This window comes from Hemitrygon akajei, chromosome 2 (assembly GCF_048418815.1).
Source record: "Hemitrygon akajei chromosome 2, sHemAka1.3, whole genome shotgun sequence".
NCBI lineage: Eukaryota > Metazoa > Chordata > Chondrichthyes > Myliobatiformes > Dasyatidae > Hemitrygon > Hemitrygon akajei.
This window is the reverse complement of record NC_133125.1, coordinates 107,369,918-107,386,335: the sequence shown is the minus strand read 5'-3', so window position 1 is coordinate 107,386,335 and position 16,418 is coordinate 107,369,918. Positions and strand designations below refer to the sequence as shown.

Here is a 16,418-nt window from a genome sequence, read left to right as displayed (position 1 = left end):
AAAGGATATCACCATAACTTTAGGACCTGCATTATAGGGAGAGACTGAATAGGTTAGGAATTCACTCCCTGGAGTGTAGGAGAATAAGGAAAGATTACAAAATTATGAGGAGTTTAGACAGGATTCTGGGCAGATGGAGCTCATCAGTTGTAGTTGGCAACTCACCTAAGAGGAAATCGTAAACCTCCGCCGTCTGTGGCGATAACCACTCATGGGGAGTAAACACAGAGGAGAATTCCAGAGCTTGAATCCCTAAGACAGTCCTATGTCAAGGTCAACATGGACAAGCAACTCCTGCGATGATGCTGGTGCCAAACTCTATTGGTCTCTGCCTTTCCTTTGGATCCGTCAGCTGTGCGGAGAGGGGAAGTCTGCTGTGTTGGCAACAGCTGCTCTCCATATCGAACTACCCTGGCTGATGGTGCTGCACCAGCTGGGACCCCGACCGATGGAGGGGCTCGTCGATACTCTACTTGCCTTTACCCTTTTTCCACTGAGGCTGGGGGAGACTAGAACTAGAGGTCATGGGTGAAGTGTGAAAGGCAAATTGTTTAAGGGGAACATGAGGGAGAAATTCTTTATTCAGAGGGTGGTGAGTGTGGAAGTGGTGGATGAGGGTTTGATTTAAGAGAAATTTGGGTAAGTACATGAATGGGAGGAGTGTGGAGGCCATGGCCCGTGTGCTGGTTGATGGGAATAGGCAGAATAGTAGCTCAGTACAGACTAGATGGCCCAAAGGGGCTCTTCCTGTGCCGTATTATTCCATGACTATTATTTTTGTGCTCATTCTACATTGTCAAGTGAACAGAGGGCTTTTAACAGTTTATTCATCACAAAATTCATTCGCTGCAAATTTGATTAAAAGTACCAAAAGAAAACGCTATTAACAAAATTACAAATGCACACAATTCACACAGCTTCCAATTACATGATTGCAAGGTGTCCATATCACAGCCGATCTAAAATAGACTTTGTTTTACTTGGAATTCTCTTTAACCAAAAAAAGCAAATAAACGATTTGGTAGCTTAGATGCTTTGATCAACAAAGTGTCATGGATTTACACAGTTACGCCCATTTCTCATGTGCATAATTATTCCACTGATTTTAACAGTTCAAATGGGTTCCTCTCAGAATAACAGAAATTCGATACCGTGTCTAGTACACAGATGACCCTTGACTGAATCTATGGCACAGCCTTCAGTTACTGCAAAACTGCACGTCATTATGAAGGTAAAGAATTCTACTTTTGTTAGTCAGTGGTTGGACTGTGCCCCACTGAAAGGGGATATTGCTTTCCCAAGACCAAATTGTGCAATTGGCTGGATACACACTTCAAAAACAGCATTCAGAATTCACGGTACAACAGCTACAGGGTATTGTCTAGATTTACTTTGTGTTTAATGGGATATCCTGTGTACTTCCCCCCAGCACGAGGGGGGGGGGGGAAGGGACAGAAAATCAGGAAGTTAGGGGAAATATGGTGAAATGTGCATTAAAAAATTGAGAAAACTTTTGAACATGGGAAGTGAGCTATCACAGCAGAATTGTGTCTGAAATGTTTACTGGCTTAATTCAGTTTCCCTTCCTGCCGCCCAGTGGCACTGAAACATTAAGTCAAACACCATCAGAATCAGATTTAATATCATTGGCATATGTCATGAAATTTGTTAATGTTGCGGCAGAAGTACAATGAAATACATGATAGTGTAGGAAAAAATAAAGAAATCAAATACAGTAAGAAGTTATGTATATTAAATAGTTAAATGAAAAATATTGCAAAAAATAAAGTGAGGTAGGTTCATGGGTTCAACGTCCATTTAGGAATTGGACGGCAGAGAGGAAGAAGCTGTTCCTGATTTGTTGAGCGTGTGCCTTCAGGCTTCTGTACCTCCCACCTGATGGTAACAATGAGAAGAGAGCATGTCCTGGGTGATGGGGGTGCATAATGGTGGATGCTGCCTTTTTGAGGCATTGTTCCTTGAAGATGTCCTGGATACCAGAGGCAAGTGCCCACGCTGGAGCTAACTAAGTTTACAACTTTCTGTAGCTTATTTCGATCCTGTGCAGTAGATTCTCCATACCCCCACCATACCAGAAGGTGATGCAGCCAGTTAGTACTTCTGAAGAAATTTTCAAGTGTCCTTGGTGCTCCTAATGATGCCCACCAACAAATAAAGTTATTTATTTAATATGTTTTGTTTTAGTGTACACAAGTACACTAAAATGTGCTGAAACTGGAACCATTATTTTCAAAACAGGAATTCAAATCCCAATAGGGCAGCTGGGGAATTTAAATTGAAGTAATTAAATAAATCAGAAATAAGAAGTTAACAGCAGAAATGATAATTGTGAAACGACCAGATGGCAGGGAAATGGTCAGTCAAAGTTTCAGCTCAACAGTACTGAAAGACAGAGGGAAGATAGCCGATTACGGGGTGAGAGGGAGAGCTGGCAAGTAATAAATGGATGTACATGTAGTGGTTACTTAATAAAGTACCTTCTGGCCACTGATTGTAGGGGGGCAATGATAGGCAAATAGGTGGGGAGGGAGTGGTAATGGTGTTAGCAGCTAGGAGGTAATAGTTGGAAGTGACAAGTTTCTGACGATGATGGAGAGGAACATAAAGGGAGGGGAAGGGCAGTGCGTGGGCTGGGTATGACGGATTGGAGGAGTGTGTGGGCAAATGGAGAATGTGGGAAGATGTCGATGAACCGGGAAGAGAGGGGAATGTAAATTAAATCTGAATGGAAGTTTTAGATTTAATCTACCCGAACAATAGGTTTCCAAGAGCTGTGAATCACAGACCTGACAATGCTGATTAAAATTCATCTAGATATCTGTGGCGTGGGTACAAGTCAGGAGGTGTGAAGCTTCAAAGAAAGCATTGTAAATATGGAATTTCCTTTGACGTTTAGCTCATAAGATGTGTGCAGAGCTGGGCACGGAGATCTTTCAAACGAAAGGACCTCAATGAGATGCCTGCTGTATCTTGTTTTCTTCAACAAAGAGGCTGTTTCCCATCTACCAGCACTTTTCTCCAGTGACTTCATCCATGCAACAACACTTGGTGTCAGGAAGGAAGGCCTGAGCTCAGGCCACCAGCAAGTTTTAGATTTAGGGATAGCGGTGGGGTCGATCTACTCTGCGATAGTTTCCTGGGCCAGTGAGATAGACCGAAGAAAGTACAAGAGAAATCGTAGAGGCTACAGTGGATTCAGCTGCTGTGATGGCACAGAGGGTTTGTTTTGTGTGCCAGCAGCTGGGGCACCAAGCAAGGAATTGTAGGAAAAGACGTGGGAGGGTAAGGGAGTTGATATGCTACAGATGCGGCCTGCTGTGTCCGGAGAAAAAAAAGGGGAAAAAGAAAAACAGGCGAAAGTCACAGCAGACACACAATCTCTCACCACATCAGCACCTAATCTGACCAATGTCTTTTGATCAGATCACAGAACTGGTGAAGGCGGCTTCTAGGTCAGAAAAATAGCTGGCGGCAGCCCCCACTGCCACCTGGTGACCTGTGGGTGTGAACAACAGCATTGTTAGGGGACCAGCGATGCAATACTTCAGTGTACAGGGACATCGGTATCGATAACTGAACTACCAGACTGGCTATTTATATTACGGGCGTAGGAGGGAAAACACTGAAAGCGGAAAGAAGCGAGTTGCAAATACTCAAAATCAGGGGAGCACAGCTTCCAGTGTACTTCAGGGTCTGTCCAAATTATGACGTTTCTATTCTTGGAATAGACATCCTAAGGGAAGCAGGGGCTATTATAGATTCAGGAAAGGGAGAAATAATATGGACAAGCCAGGGGCAGCGAACATGTACAACCAACAAAGAACACACTAGCCAGCGTAGCCACACTGACAGCTGTTCACAAATCAGTAATGATAGTTAGAGAGACTGGAATGGATCCCACAAGCACCATCCTAACGGGGGGGGGGGGGGGGGGGGGGGGCGACGGGGGAGAAGGGGCAACAGAGGGGATTTTGTTATTGATGGGTCTCAGGAGGTACCCAGACTGGAACAGAGGAAGAATTAGCTTCAGGAGCACTGCCAGGACGTTGCTCAGCTCAGGTGGCCCGGTTAGAAGCACTGTGCTACAGCAAAGCCAGGCCAGTAAATATATACCGTATACAGACAGCCAGTATGCCTTCGGCGTGGTGCATGATGGCACGGGCACGACGAGGATTTGTAACTTCAACAGGGGCAGGTATTCAGCACGGGCACCTAATACAAGAACTGCAAGCAGAGAGTCTGCAACGATTAAAGTAGAAGCTCACCCAAAAGGGGAGGGCAAGGAGCAGAAAGGAAATGAGTGGGCAGACATCACTGTGAAGGAGGCAGCAGAGAAACACCAGACAATTGAAACGGCAAGTGTGCAGGAAGAAACGACGGAAGCCAGCTTAGTGAAGTTATCTGAAGGGGTGAAGGCAGAAGGGAAGGAGCAATGGCGGGGAAAGGAAGCAAAGGAGAGACCAGATGAGAGCAGGCCTCAGGAGCAGGAAGGAGGCACGGTGGCCCCGCCATGTATTAGGCAGATACCACTGAAGTTATATCATGCATCAGGGAAGGCAGAGCATGATCACGACCCTCTAGCAGGGCTGCTGGTGGCCAGGAACGGGAGGGAGTGTTGAAAAATTCTGCCACTGTTGTATCATCTGTGCACGACATAACCCTGGTAAGGGCATAAAGCTACAGCTGGCAAACCAGCCACAGCTGAGGGGACACTGGGAAATCATCCAGCCCAAGAGCAGGGGAAGAGATATTGTCTGGTAATACTGGACCACTTCATCCAGTGGGTCGAGGCTTTCCCAACAGGGACTGCACCGGTTTCAGTTCAGGTGGGGAACCCCAGCCCCAGTGGACTCGGATCATTTCACAGGGAAGTGATGAAGGAAATGTACCAACTGTTAGGGATTCGACAACAGTTTCACGTACTCTACCCACCCTCAGGGTTCAGGGATGGTAGAAGGGATGAACCGAACAATCAAGAATGCATTAGCCAAAGCTATAGCCAAGACAGGAAAGACACAGGTTGATGTATTACCAGGAATCGTGATGTGATTGCGTGCAACCACGAACCGCATGTTGGGTCTCAGCCCCTACCAATTATTGATGGGGCAAGCAATGCGACTCCCTTATGGGGTAATTATGGGTTGCGGGGAGCCCAGGACTCACAGGGATAGAATGACCAAGTGTGTGAAAGACCTTTGTAACCAACAGTGTTGAAGGACCGAGCAAAACAACAGCAGCGAATCGCTGATCAGAGAGAGCGGAGATGGTCCTCAAACAGTTGGATGACCAAGTCATGGTGAGGGTGCTGCCTTAAAGGCCAGGGTTGGCTCCCAGATGGACAGGTCCACAGATGGTACTTTTAACAAGTGACACTTGTGTCTGTGTGCAGACTCAGCGAGGCAGCCAGTGGAAACAGTGGACTCGGGTTAAACCATGCGATTCACCTTATTGTTGGTCCCACAGACAGAGCGGGGGATCAAGTGTACCCAGTAACTGTGTAATTACAGAGAATCTAAGAGATGAATACCAGCCGGCCACATCAGACCTGACCACAGTTGTTGAAAACACACCCTCAGCAAACAGGAAGGCAGAAGCCATTGAGAGTGTGACAGAAACCCAAGCTAAAACGTGATGGTGAAGGTACTCTGTAATGAAAGCTGGTTGCTGAAGGTAGATGATTAGTTGAATAGCATCGAGCAGAAAAGATATTGGAGACAATAAAAGGGGAGGGATTTAAGTTAAAACAGAGACAGCTATGATAGATCTGCCTGAATGCGGAGTGAATACAAATGGGCTGGGCCCTTTCGGCAGTTGAGCTAGCAACAGACGGACAGTACGGACGGGTGTGCCAGCAGGGAGGGGTTCTTGCAGTCATTCAAATAGAGAATGAAAGGGTGAAGACGAGGAATGTGTGTGGTGAACTACATATACCTGTCTGGACTGCTCCTGTGGCTCCTCCCACAGACCCCTGTATAAAGGCGATTGAGGCCTGAGCCCGGCCTCATTCTCCAGGATGTAGTGTTGTTCATTCTTCCAGTCAATAAAAGCCGATATCTCGCTTCTTACGTCTCAGAGTGAGTTATTGATGGTGCATCAATGTGATTAAGCAATCGGCCAGCAGGAGAGGAGCATTTCCAGGCATATCAATGAAGCTGCATTTCTAAACACATTCTTTCTGCTTAGCACTTTGTAGGTAGCGATTAGGGATGATAGGCTAGATGTAGATGCACATAAAATTATTGGGGGGGGGAGAATTCTAAGGCAGGGCATTTTTGCTGCCCTATTTGAGTTGATCCTCCTTAAGGTTGGCCTTTCGAAGTGCATTTACTATTGAAGAGTGTATAAATGATACAACCTTGAGATTTCTTTGCTTACAGGCAGTCACAAAGCAAGGAACCAAAAAGTACCCAATTAAATAAATAAGACCAACCCCCCCCCCCCCCAGTGCCCACAGAGAAGGGAAAAAACCAAAACAAATCACATAAACAATAGAAGTGAGCAACAGCAACAGCATTCTGAACCAAAATGAGTCCTTAGATCCAAACCTCCAGAGTAGGCCCAAAGCCTCAGTATTCAGTACATCATATTAGCGGGGCAAATTGCTACAAAGTTCACAGACACAAAGCACAGCAGAATATTTAGAAAGCATTATAAATATGGAGTTGTCCTTTGATGTTTAGCACATAAAATGTGTGTTGTGTTGGGACATAGGGAGACCTTTCGACCGAAAGGGCCTAAATGATGCCTACTGTATCTTGTTTTGTTGAATAAAGAAGCTGCTTCCTATCTACCAGTGCTTCATGTGGTGACTTCATTCACACAACAGCAGCCAGTGAGTCTGAATATGAGGTGTTCTTCCTCTAGCATGCATTTAGCTTCAGCATGCAGTAGGAGAGACTGAGGACAAACATATTGGTTCAAGAACTGGAAGAATTAAAATGGCTGAAAAGCAGAAAGTCCAGACAGCCAGGCACACCTTCGCTTTTTGGTTAATTATGACTACATGAGACAATCTCTCTCCATTCATAGTGTTGTGCAGATAGCTCGATAAATCTTATGAGTTCATGGTACTTCCAGTGATGTTGCTTTATTACCCTTGGATTCTCACTCCTTCAGGAAGCAACTCAAGCCACACCCTACCAGATTCTTCTGATACAAACAACCTAGCTCCTTCCTCCTTACATATTCACTACTAAGTAGATTTACGGCTTCTTCCTTCTTCCTGGAAGCCTCTCCTTCCTAAATGGTAGCCTTAGTGTGTCTTTAGCAACTGATGACCTTCTCAGATAAGTAGGAAAATTGGTGGCAGCTGCACAGGACTGAGTGTAGTCACATCGAGGACCATGCAGTCAGTTTTACTGCATACATTAACACTGCTTTGATTTCCTTTTGGTTTGTAGGAGGACCTAAATGGTTCTTAGTGCTGTCCACATCAAAACTACAGTACGTCAAACCCAATTTCTTTTTCTATTTGAATTTACCTAACAAAATGGATGGGACATGACTGCCTGGAATTATTATGCAACTACTCCCCAAACTTGATTGTGTTCTTTGGTATTTAACTCTAGTTTAACCGATCCCTAACAATTAATAATGACTTTGCTCATTAACTGCTCGATTCTGCTGTGGAGATCTCAAAGCCAGAGAAATAAAAACATTTGGAAAACAGAGAATTAAATATGGAACTGGTATTTTGTCAAGCAATTCTCATCTGTTGAAAATGGCCATTAGTACTAACCAGCTTTTTAACTTTAGTAACACAATTAGCATGTGTTCTCTACGTTCATCTCAACACTCCTCCCCCTCTCGCCGGAATACTTTGTGTGCCCCTCTGCTCCCATTAGTGGGTAAATTTCTGCTTTGAATAGTTCATTTCACAAATTCTATATGTAAGGAGTATAACAACTGACAAGATATGAAACAACTCAGCCCCATTACAACTCTTGAAATGCACTCAGTGCCCACTTTATTAGCTAGCTCTTGTACCAAATAAAGTGGCCACTGAGTGTATGTTCATGGTCTTCTGCAGCTGTAGCCCATCCACTTCAGGGTTTAGCATCTTGTGTGTTCAGAGATGCTTTTCTGCACACTTAGTAATGCCTGGTTATTTGAACAACTGTGGTCCTCCCGTCAGCTTGAACCAGTCTGTCCAATCTCCTCTGACTGCTCTCATTAGCAAGGCATCTTCACCTACAGAACTGCCCTTCAGGGGATGTTTTGTGTCTATCGCACCATTCCCTCTAAGCTCTAGAGTGTGTGAAAATCCCAGCAGATCAGCAGTTTCTGGAGATATTTAAACAACCCTGTCTGGCACCAACAATCATTCCATGGTAAAGTCACATACATTGCATATAACTGAACCTCTTTACTATATCTGCAAAGCTTTGTTGATCGAGTTGCTGCCATGTGATTGGCTGTTTAGATATCTGTATTAACAATGCGTACAGGTGTACCTAATAAAGTGCCACCGAGTGTACTTTTCTCTTACCGATATCATAGATCCAGAGAGGAGTTTTCCCTTGGGTATAAGCAGAGTCCACCATTCCACCATACATGTAGATTATTCCCTTTCAAAATAAAAAAAACAGAAAAAAATCTCAAAATACAAACATAAGAGGTTCTGCAGATGCTGGAAATCCAGAGCAACACACACCAAATGCTGGAGGAGCTCAATAGACCTACTGAGCATCCATGGAGGAGAATAAATACTTGACATTTGCTGTTCTCGGAAGGACAACACTAACATCTCCAAACTCAGTACATAACTGGTGTGCTCCAACCATGGGACCATTCAGGAGATCTCTACTACTGTCTTTCTAGAGTTGTGATATCATTTAAGACCACAAGACATAGGAGCAGAATTAGGCCATTCAGTTCTTTTGAGTCTGTTCCACCATTTCATCATGGCTGATTTATTATCCCTCTCAATCCCATTCTCCTGCCTTCTCCCCATAACCTTTAATGCCCTGACTAATCAAGGAACTGTCAACCTCCATTTTCAGTATACCTGGTCTCCACTGCCATCTGTGGCTATGAATTCCACAGATTCACCATCCTCTGACGAAGAAATTCCTCTCCATCTCTGTTCTAAATGAACATCCCTCTATTCTGAGGTTGTGTCCTACTCCCCCCCAGTAAACACTCTCTCCACATTCACAGTCTAGGCCTTACAATATTTAATGGGTTTCAATGAGACCTTCCCCTCATTCTTTTAAACTCTAGTGAGAACAGGCCCAGAGCCATCAAACGGTCCTCATTCATTAACCTTTCCTTCCCTGGATCATCCTTGTGAACCTCCTTGGACCCTTTCCGATGCCAGCAATTATTGAAGATTGGGTGCCACAAAGCAGAATTGTTGGCTTTACGTCATTTTGCTAAAAGCAGCGTGGGATTCATTAAGTGGATTATACTTGTCCTGCTTCTTTCTGTTGAACATGACATACACTCAGTGGGCACTTCATTAGGTACACCTGCCAGTCATGCAAAAATCTGATCAGCCAATCATGTGGCAGCAACTCAATCCACAAAAGGATAGAGACATGGTCAAGAGGTTCAGCCATTGTTCAGATTAATCAGCAGAACGGGGAAGAAATGTGATCTAAGTGACTTTGACCATGGAATGATTGTAGTGATCGTGACAGGATAGTCTGAGTATTTCAGAGACTGCTGATCTCATGGGATTTTCACCCACAACAGTCTCTAGAGTTTACAGAGAATGGTGCTAAAAACTAAGAAGATCCAGTGATTGGCTCTTCTGTGGCAAAAACACTTTGTTAATGAGAGAAATTAAAGGAAAATGACCAGACTGGTTTAAGCAGACAGGAAGGTAAGTGAAATAACTACATGCAGAGTGTACAGAGGAACATCCCCGAAGTTGATGGGCTACAACAGCAGAAGGCCACACTAGGTTCCACTCTTGTACCTAATAAAATAGCCACTGAGTGTACTGTAGGTGGGGAGGTTTCTACATTGACTGACAGCTAACTGTATTGTAACTACACCAAAGTGAAATGGCCTGTGGCACAGGTCTTCAACACTGAAGTTGGGACTTTTGGCCCTATGTCTCTGCTGGATCTAGCGCTCTCATCTATTCCTTTGACTAAATCAAAAAACGTTTTAAGGATGGCTTCTGTGATGGTGGCAATCTCAGCAGCAAGCTGCAACAAATCATGCCCACCAGCACCCCTGGCTGAATATGGGTCAATCCTACCAGGGCCATTCAGGGAGACCTGCTTGCCTGCCTCCCTCACTCTCTGAAGCACCTTTTCACATGCCATTATTGACAGTTTTCTGCCTTGACAGCTGCCTTTCCCAATGTGTCGAGAAAAACTAAATCTCAAAACATCTACATATTTTAATTACAATGGATTCTGGTTAATTGGGACACACTGGGACCAATTGGGACAGTTTGGGCCAATTAAAAGTCTGTCCCAAATAGCCAAAGTTTCATGTAAATAGTTAAAGGGGTATAAAAAAGACAAACTACTGTTTAATTGAGTACCAAATTACATATTTAAATGAAATACAGAACACTATCGATACTGCTACAATATGATACAACTGTATTAGTTCCTAATAATATCAATGGAAAATGCCATGTTCTTTTGATTGACTGTAATTGAACAAAATCAGCACAGACACCTAGTGCAGATAATGGACCGCCTTCATGTAATGCCTTCAACAACTGAATCCTCTATATCTTCATTTTTATTGTAACATTCAAAGTAATTGCCGATACCTTCAAATTCTTTGTAGCTCCTAACTTTAATTTGTAAAATAATTTCATTTACATTCTCTGCCGGTTTTGGCATCTCCAAGCTGGAATACTTGAAACTGCAGTGAGCAAAACAATTTTGAATTGCCTTACTGCTTACTTTTTCGGCAACTACCAGGACAAAAGTCACTGTATTTTTTAACTCAAGCGGACACAACCGACGCTATTTTAAAACTGTTTGCTCCAAGCATGGTGTAGTGTCTAATAGCCACACAAACTCACGTGACTGACACTAGCTAGAAACTGCCCCAATTAGGTGAAATAGTATCTCAAATAAATGAAGGGAATCCTAGCTATTTTCTGCATCGCTTTTTGTTCTTTAAGATTCTTCCCAAATAAGTGGCTTCCCCAATTAACTGATGGCCCAATTAACCAGAATCCACTGTGTAACTATTTAAAACATTGATGTTCTATTCCAAAGGTATTTAATCCAATCTACAGATTTCTCCACTTTCAACAAGGATAATATATCTTATGCAATCTGCTCTTACATCATGGGCTACTAGTGAGGGCTCCTCCAATTCTTCTGGTAGTGTTCCCTCAGCGTAGTCCAATTCTTCCCAATCATTCTGAGCTGAAAAACACAAAAGACATCAATCAACATTGTAATGTATCTCCACTAGGGACTATAGAGTCATTGAAACATACAGCACAGAAACAAGCCCTTCGGCCCATCTAGTCTGTGTCAAACCCACTTATACTGCCTACTCCCACTGACCTGCACCAGGACCACAACCCTCCGTACCCCTACCATCCATGTACCCATCCAGACTTCTGGTAAACATTGAAATTCAGCTCACATGCACCACTTGCACTGGCAGCTTGTTCCGCACTCTCGCAACCCTCTGAGTGAGGAAATTTTCCCTTAAGTTCACCTTAAACTTTTCACCTTTCACCCTTAACCCATGATCTCCAGTTGTAGTCCCACACAACTTTACTGGAAAAACCAACATGCATTTACCCTATCTTTCCCACTCAATTTTGTATACCTCTATCAACTCTCCTCTCAATCTTCTACATCCCAAGAAATATTATCCTATGTTTTTAAACAGAGATGCAACATAAAGATATTTACTCCTCATGTATGTGAAGGATGCAAGAAATAAAGTCAATTCAATTCAGTATAACTGTTAAGAAAATTCCTTCCAGTACACAAGTCACAAAGCTCTTCCCCTAACTTTGAATGGAGACTGCTTTCGCTTTCAGTTTTGCCTTGAGCCATCAAATGGATGGCTCTGGGCCTATACTTGCTGGAGTTTAGAAGCATGAGAGGGGATCTTATTGAAACCTATCAATTATTGAAAGGCCTACATAGGGTGGATGTAGAGGGGCTGTTTCCTATAGTGGGGGAATCTAGGACAAGAGGGCACAGCCTCAGAATAGAAGGACATCCCTTGAGAATGGAGTTGAGGAGGTATTTATTTAACCAGAGGGTGATGAATCTGTGGAACAGATGACTGTGGAGGTCAAGTCATTGAGTATATTCAAGGTTGATAGATTCTTGATTACTCACAGTGTCAAAGGCAAGGGAAGAGGGCTGGAGAATGGGGTTGAATGGATGAAATGGCAGAGCAGACTTAATGGACTGAATGGCCTTAATCTACTCCTCTGTCTTATGGTCTTGAGACATCATCAGGACATTCTGGGGTTAGGGTCCCAATGGTCACAGTCTACAAGCTACCGAGGCTTTGCACCACTGCACTTAGTCCAGCTGGTGTGCATGGCTCAGAGCTGCAGGTGCCAGACATAATCTAATCCACTTCAGCCCAATGACTGCTTCCTTCTGCACAGATGCTGCCCGACTTGCCCAGTCTCTGATTTTATTTCAGATTTTGTGCACCTGCAGTGTTTGTATTTCAGGACTGGTTTTGTGATTCAAAACTGGGTGCTCAATCGGTCTGCTGCTATATGGCAACACCTTCTGAAGTCAGCAATTTCACTACGGAAGCAATCCTCCCAGAGAAACAGGCAGGGAATTCAGTCCTGGGACTTGTGCCGTGCCTCTAGTGATTCCCAGAGCACTGGCAAGCAATCCTTCTGCCACATGGTGCTGGGTTGGCATTCTCCAGGTAAATGAAGAACAGAAAGGGGAATTGAAAGGGCTTGAGGAGGTAATGAAAGCTGATACTCTCAAGTTTAACAATCATCTAAAGCAGGGGTTCCCAAGCTTTTTTTTTTTACGCCATTAACCGAGGGGTTCGTGGACCCCAGGTTGGGAACCCCTGATCTAGAGGGTAAATAGGACTAGCAATAGATAAGCACAAGGGTTGTCAAGGAGCTGGTGGGCCTAAAGGCCTTTTACTGTTGTAATCCTCCATGACAACAGGCATCAGCTCTACAGGACACAAGGCTGATTGTTAACCTAAATTAAAATGTGGAGGATCAGGAAATACTACCATTGCAGGAATCATCAGATGTCAGTATGCCTCACATACCCCACATCAAATATTTTTGGGTAGGGAATGACGCAACATTCTTCAAAACATTCATACAACTGCATTAACTGCTCCACAGCAGAATGTGCTCACATGTACAGCCGGGCCTCTCTCGGTCTGACACGTCAGATATCTGGTGCCACACACCAGCCTGTGCATGTTCTTCCACTGTGACAGTAGATGTGACGAAGCCAATGACCCATCTTGGGTGGCATGTGGTGAGAAGGACGTAGGGATACCCAGCTGAACTAGCAAACAAGCCTTGTCAAACTCCACCTGCCTACTTTAGAGTCAAGATGATCACCAGCAAGCCACTCTGGCCAAGCAAACACTAATAATGGAGAAGATCTACTATTAAGGTTTACAAGTTTAGTCTGAAGGCATTGCATAAGCTTGAAATGGCAAGAGGATTTGTACTGTATGATTTTTCTACAGGGACGTTGATGAGCTGAATGCTTTTCTAGCTAACTTGAGACAGAGTTGCAAGGGTAGCTGACGTGCCTCTTTCTAAGAATGACAACACAACCGGACAATGCTTGATATATTAATCTATATCTCACTGATAAAATTCCTCACATTCCGTATCGCATCTCAGTTGCCGTCTATTGCACCACTAAGGACATTTGCATAATATGGTAAATATCATTGAACGTGGTGCTACTGGGGTACCACGTACACCATCCACACCAGGAACGTGCAGCCACCCTTGCAGGCTCTCCCCCAACACATCCTTAGGTTGTGTTGGTTGTAAACACAAATGACGCATTACGCTGTCTGTTTCAACGCACGTGCGATCAATAAATGAATCAGAATCAGGATTAAATATTTCACATTAGCTGACCACATGACTTTACTGTCAGAAAACAGTAATCTTTCATCCCCTTGTTTGGACTGTATTTTATTAAAACACACTTAGTTGTATTGGTCATTATCTTTATTTGTTACCAAGACATTACCTTCCTCTGCATTAAATGGCATTCACCAGAGTGGACACACTCTGCATCCAGGCATCTTAGTGTTTTATTAAGTTTACATAAAACTGTTTGCAGTCCCTTCCTGTTTGGTATCAAGTGCAAACTTGGGAAAATTATGTTTCTACTTCCACTTCCTTACCAACAGGCAAAGAATTTATTCAAGTGAATCTCAGTCCCCTTCAAGATCTTCTCCTTTAGTCCATTTTTTATTGTATTCCTCATTATCGTCATCATGCGTCGTGCTGTAGCGTATGAAGTAGGTGATCATGGTCTCATGACCATGAGTGTTCTTGGCAAACTTTTCTGCAGAGGTGGTTTGCCATTGTCTCCTGGGCAGTGTCTTTACCTGGTGACCCCAGCCATTATCAATACTCTTCGGAGATTGTCTGCCTGGCTTCAGTGGTCACAAAACCAGGACTGGCAATATGTACCAGCTGCTCATACAACCATCCACCACCTGCTTCCAAGACTTTACATGACCCTGATGGATGGGTGAAGCCAAGCAGGTACTGCAGCTTACCCGAGGGTGACCTGCTGACAAATTAGACCTCCTTTGGTAGAGGCATATCTCCACCCCACCCACCCACTATTACTCGTCATTTCAGAGTTTTATCTAGCACAATATTTCTCTTCTTATAAGTTGGGCAATTTTCTATTCAGGCATTCTTCATTCAGACCAGCCTCCAGTACTTCCCTTCCAATGTGATTCTCTTGGTCCCTTTAACCCCTTTGGTTAGTGATGCCTTTTTCTCAAGCAGAATCTTTCTTTTTGAGGATTCTCCACAGTATGCAGAACTTCATTACAGTCTTCCTTAGAGTCCATTTGCTGAATGTGTCAAATTTGTGAAGAATTTTTTTTTTTTTAAAAAGGGAATGCATTTACTCATGTACAACGAGAGAGAGAACTGCCCTCTTCTCAATGTTAATGTCAGCAAGGAGGTACAGGAGCCTGAAGGCAAACACTCAGCTTCTTCCCCTCTGCCATATGATTGCTAAGTGGACAATGAACCCATGAACACTACCTCATTACTTTTAAATTTGTTTCTTTTGCACTACTTATCTTAATTTATTTTATTTAATATACAATTACTGTAATTATTTTTTTCTATATTTATCATATTGCATTTTACTGTTGCCATTAAGTTAACAAATTTCACGATATATGATGGTGATATTAAACCCAATTCAGATTCTCCTATAATTCAGATTCCAATTCTGATTCATGTTATGTTAGTAGTTTGTTTAGCAAAATGGTGGCCATTATTTAGGAACAATTATCCATACTAGCTCACAGCAATTAGACGGCTTCTCTTCTTGTCGTCATATCAGTGTAGTGTGCCTGACAGAGATACAAGAAGCCTGTATCTGGTGTACCAAAACAACATGTTCCACAGCAAATCAGCAGAGTTAAGATCAATCTGATGGTCATCGATATACGACAGCATGGAAAGAGGGAACTGAGGCCCCAATTGACCATTCTCATCAAGATGCCCATATGTTAGTTGCATCTGCCCATGTTTGGCACACAGCCCTCGAAACCTTCCCTGTGTCTTATTACCGTAGATTCCGGACTACAGAGCGCACCTGATTAAAAGCTGCTGGCTCTAATTTTAGAAATAAAATCAATTTTTTAATTGTACAGGCCGCACCGGATTTTAGGCCGCACCGGATTTCCGGCGCACCGGATTTTCGGCGCACCGGATTTTCGGCGCAGGTGTCCCACGTTGTAATATGAGATATTTACACAGAAAGATATTACACGTGTTGGGCTTCAAATTCTGCCCTGTGTTCGTTTTGGAAGAGAGACAACCAACACCGGATTATAGTGCAGCGTGGCTTTATTGCAGAACGCGTTTTGCCTTCCCCTTACATTCTGCTCTTATTTATACCCCTTTTTCCCCCAAACCAAACCCTCGCTACACATATTTGGTAAGGCTAAACTTTGTTATACCTATTTGGTAACATCGGACACTTGTGTCCTTATTGGCCCGATTCCATTCACTCACGAGTTTTCCTGTTTTTTTGTTTACTGAATCGCTAGCAGTTTCGGTGCAGCGGAATCCTCAGTTTCGCTCCCTCCCTCCCTTGTACTGCTGTCTAATATCACGTGAGCCACTCCTGACCTGAAGCGGCAGTCCCAAATTAATCCTAACACACGTGAGGATTTTTTAAACTTTTAATTAAATCCGTATGGTAACATAAACAAATACATAT

General features: G+C 43.5%; 1 protein-coding gene across 2 annotated transcripts in view; it reads right to left on the bottom strand.

Annotated features, from left to right (window-relative positions):
• Positions 1 to 16,418, bottom strand: part of klhdc3l (kelch domain containing 3-like) — a 113,313-nt gene that overhangs the window by 63,831 nt on the left and 33,064 nt on the right. For both annotated transcript variants that reach the window (XM_073027001.1, XM_073027011.1), the window contains exons 3-4: positions 11,287 to 11,369; positions 8,510 to 8,588 (exon numbers count right to left, since the gene is read on the bottom strand). In XM_073027001.1, the coding sequence (XP_072883102.1) occupies positions 8,510 to 8,588; positions 11,287 to 11,369 (162 nt within the window). The remainder of the gene's footprint in view (positions 1 to 8,509; positions 8,589 to 11,286; positions 11,370 to 16,418) is intronic.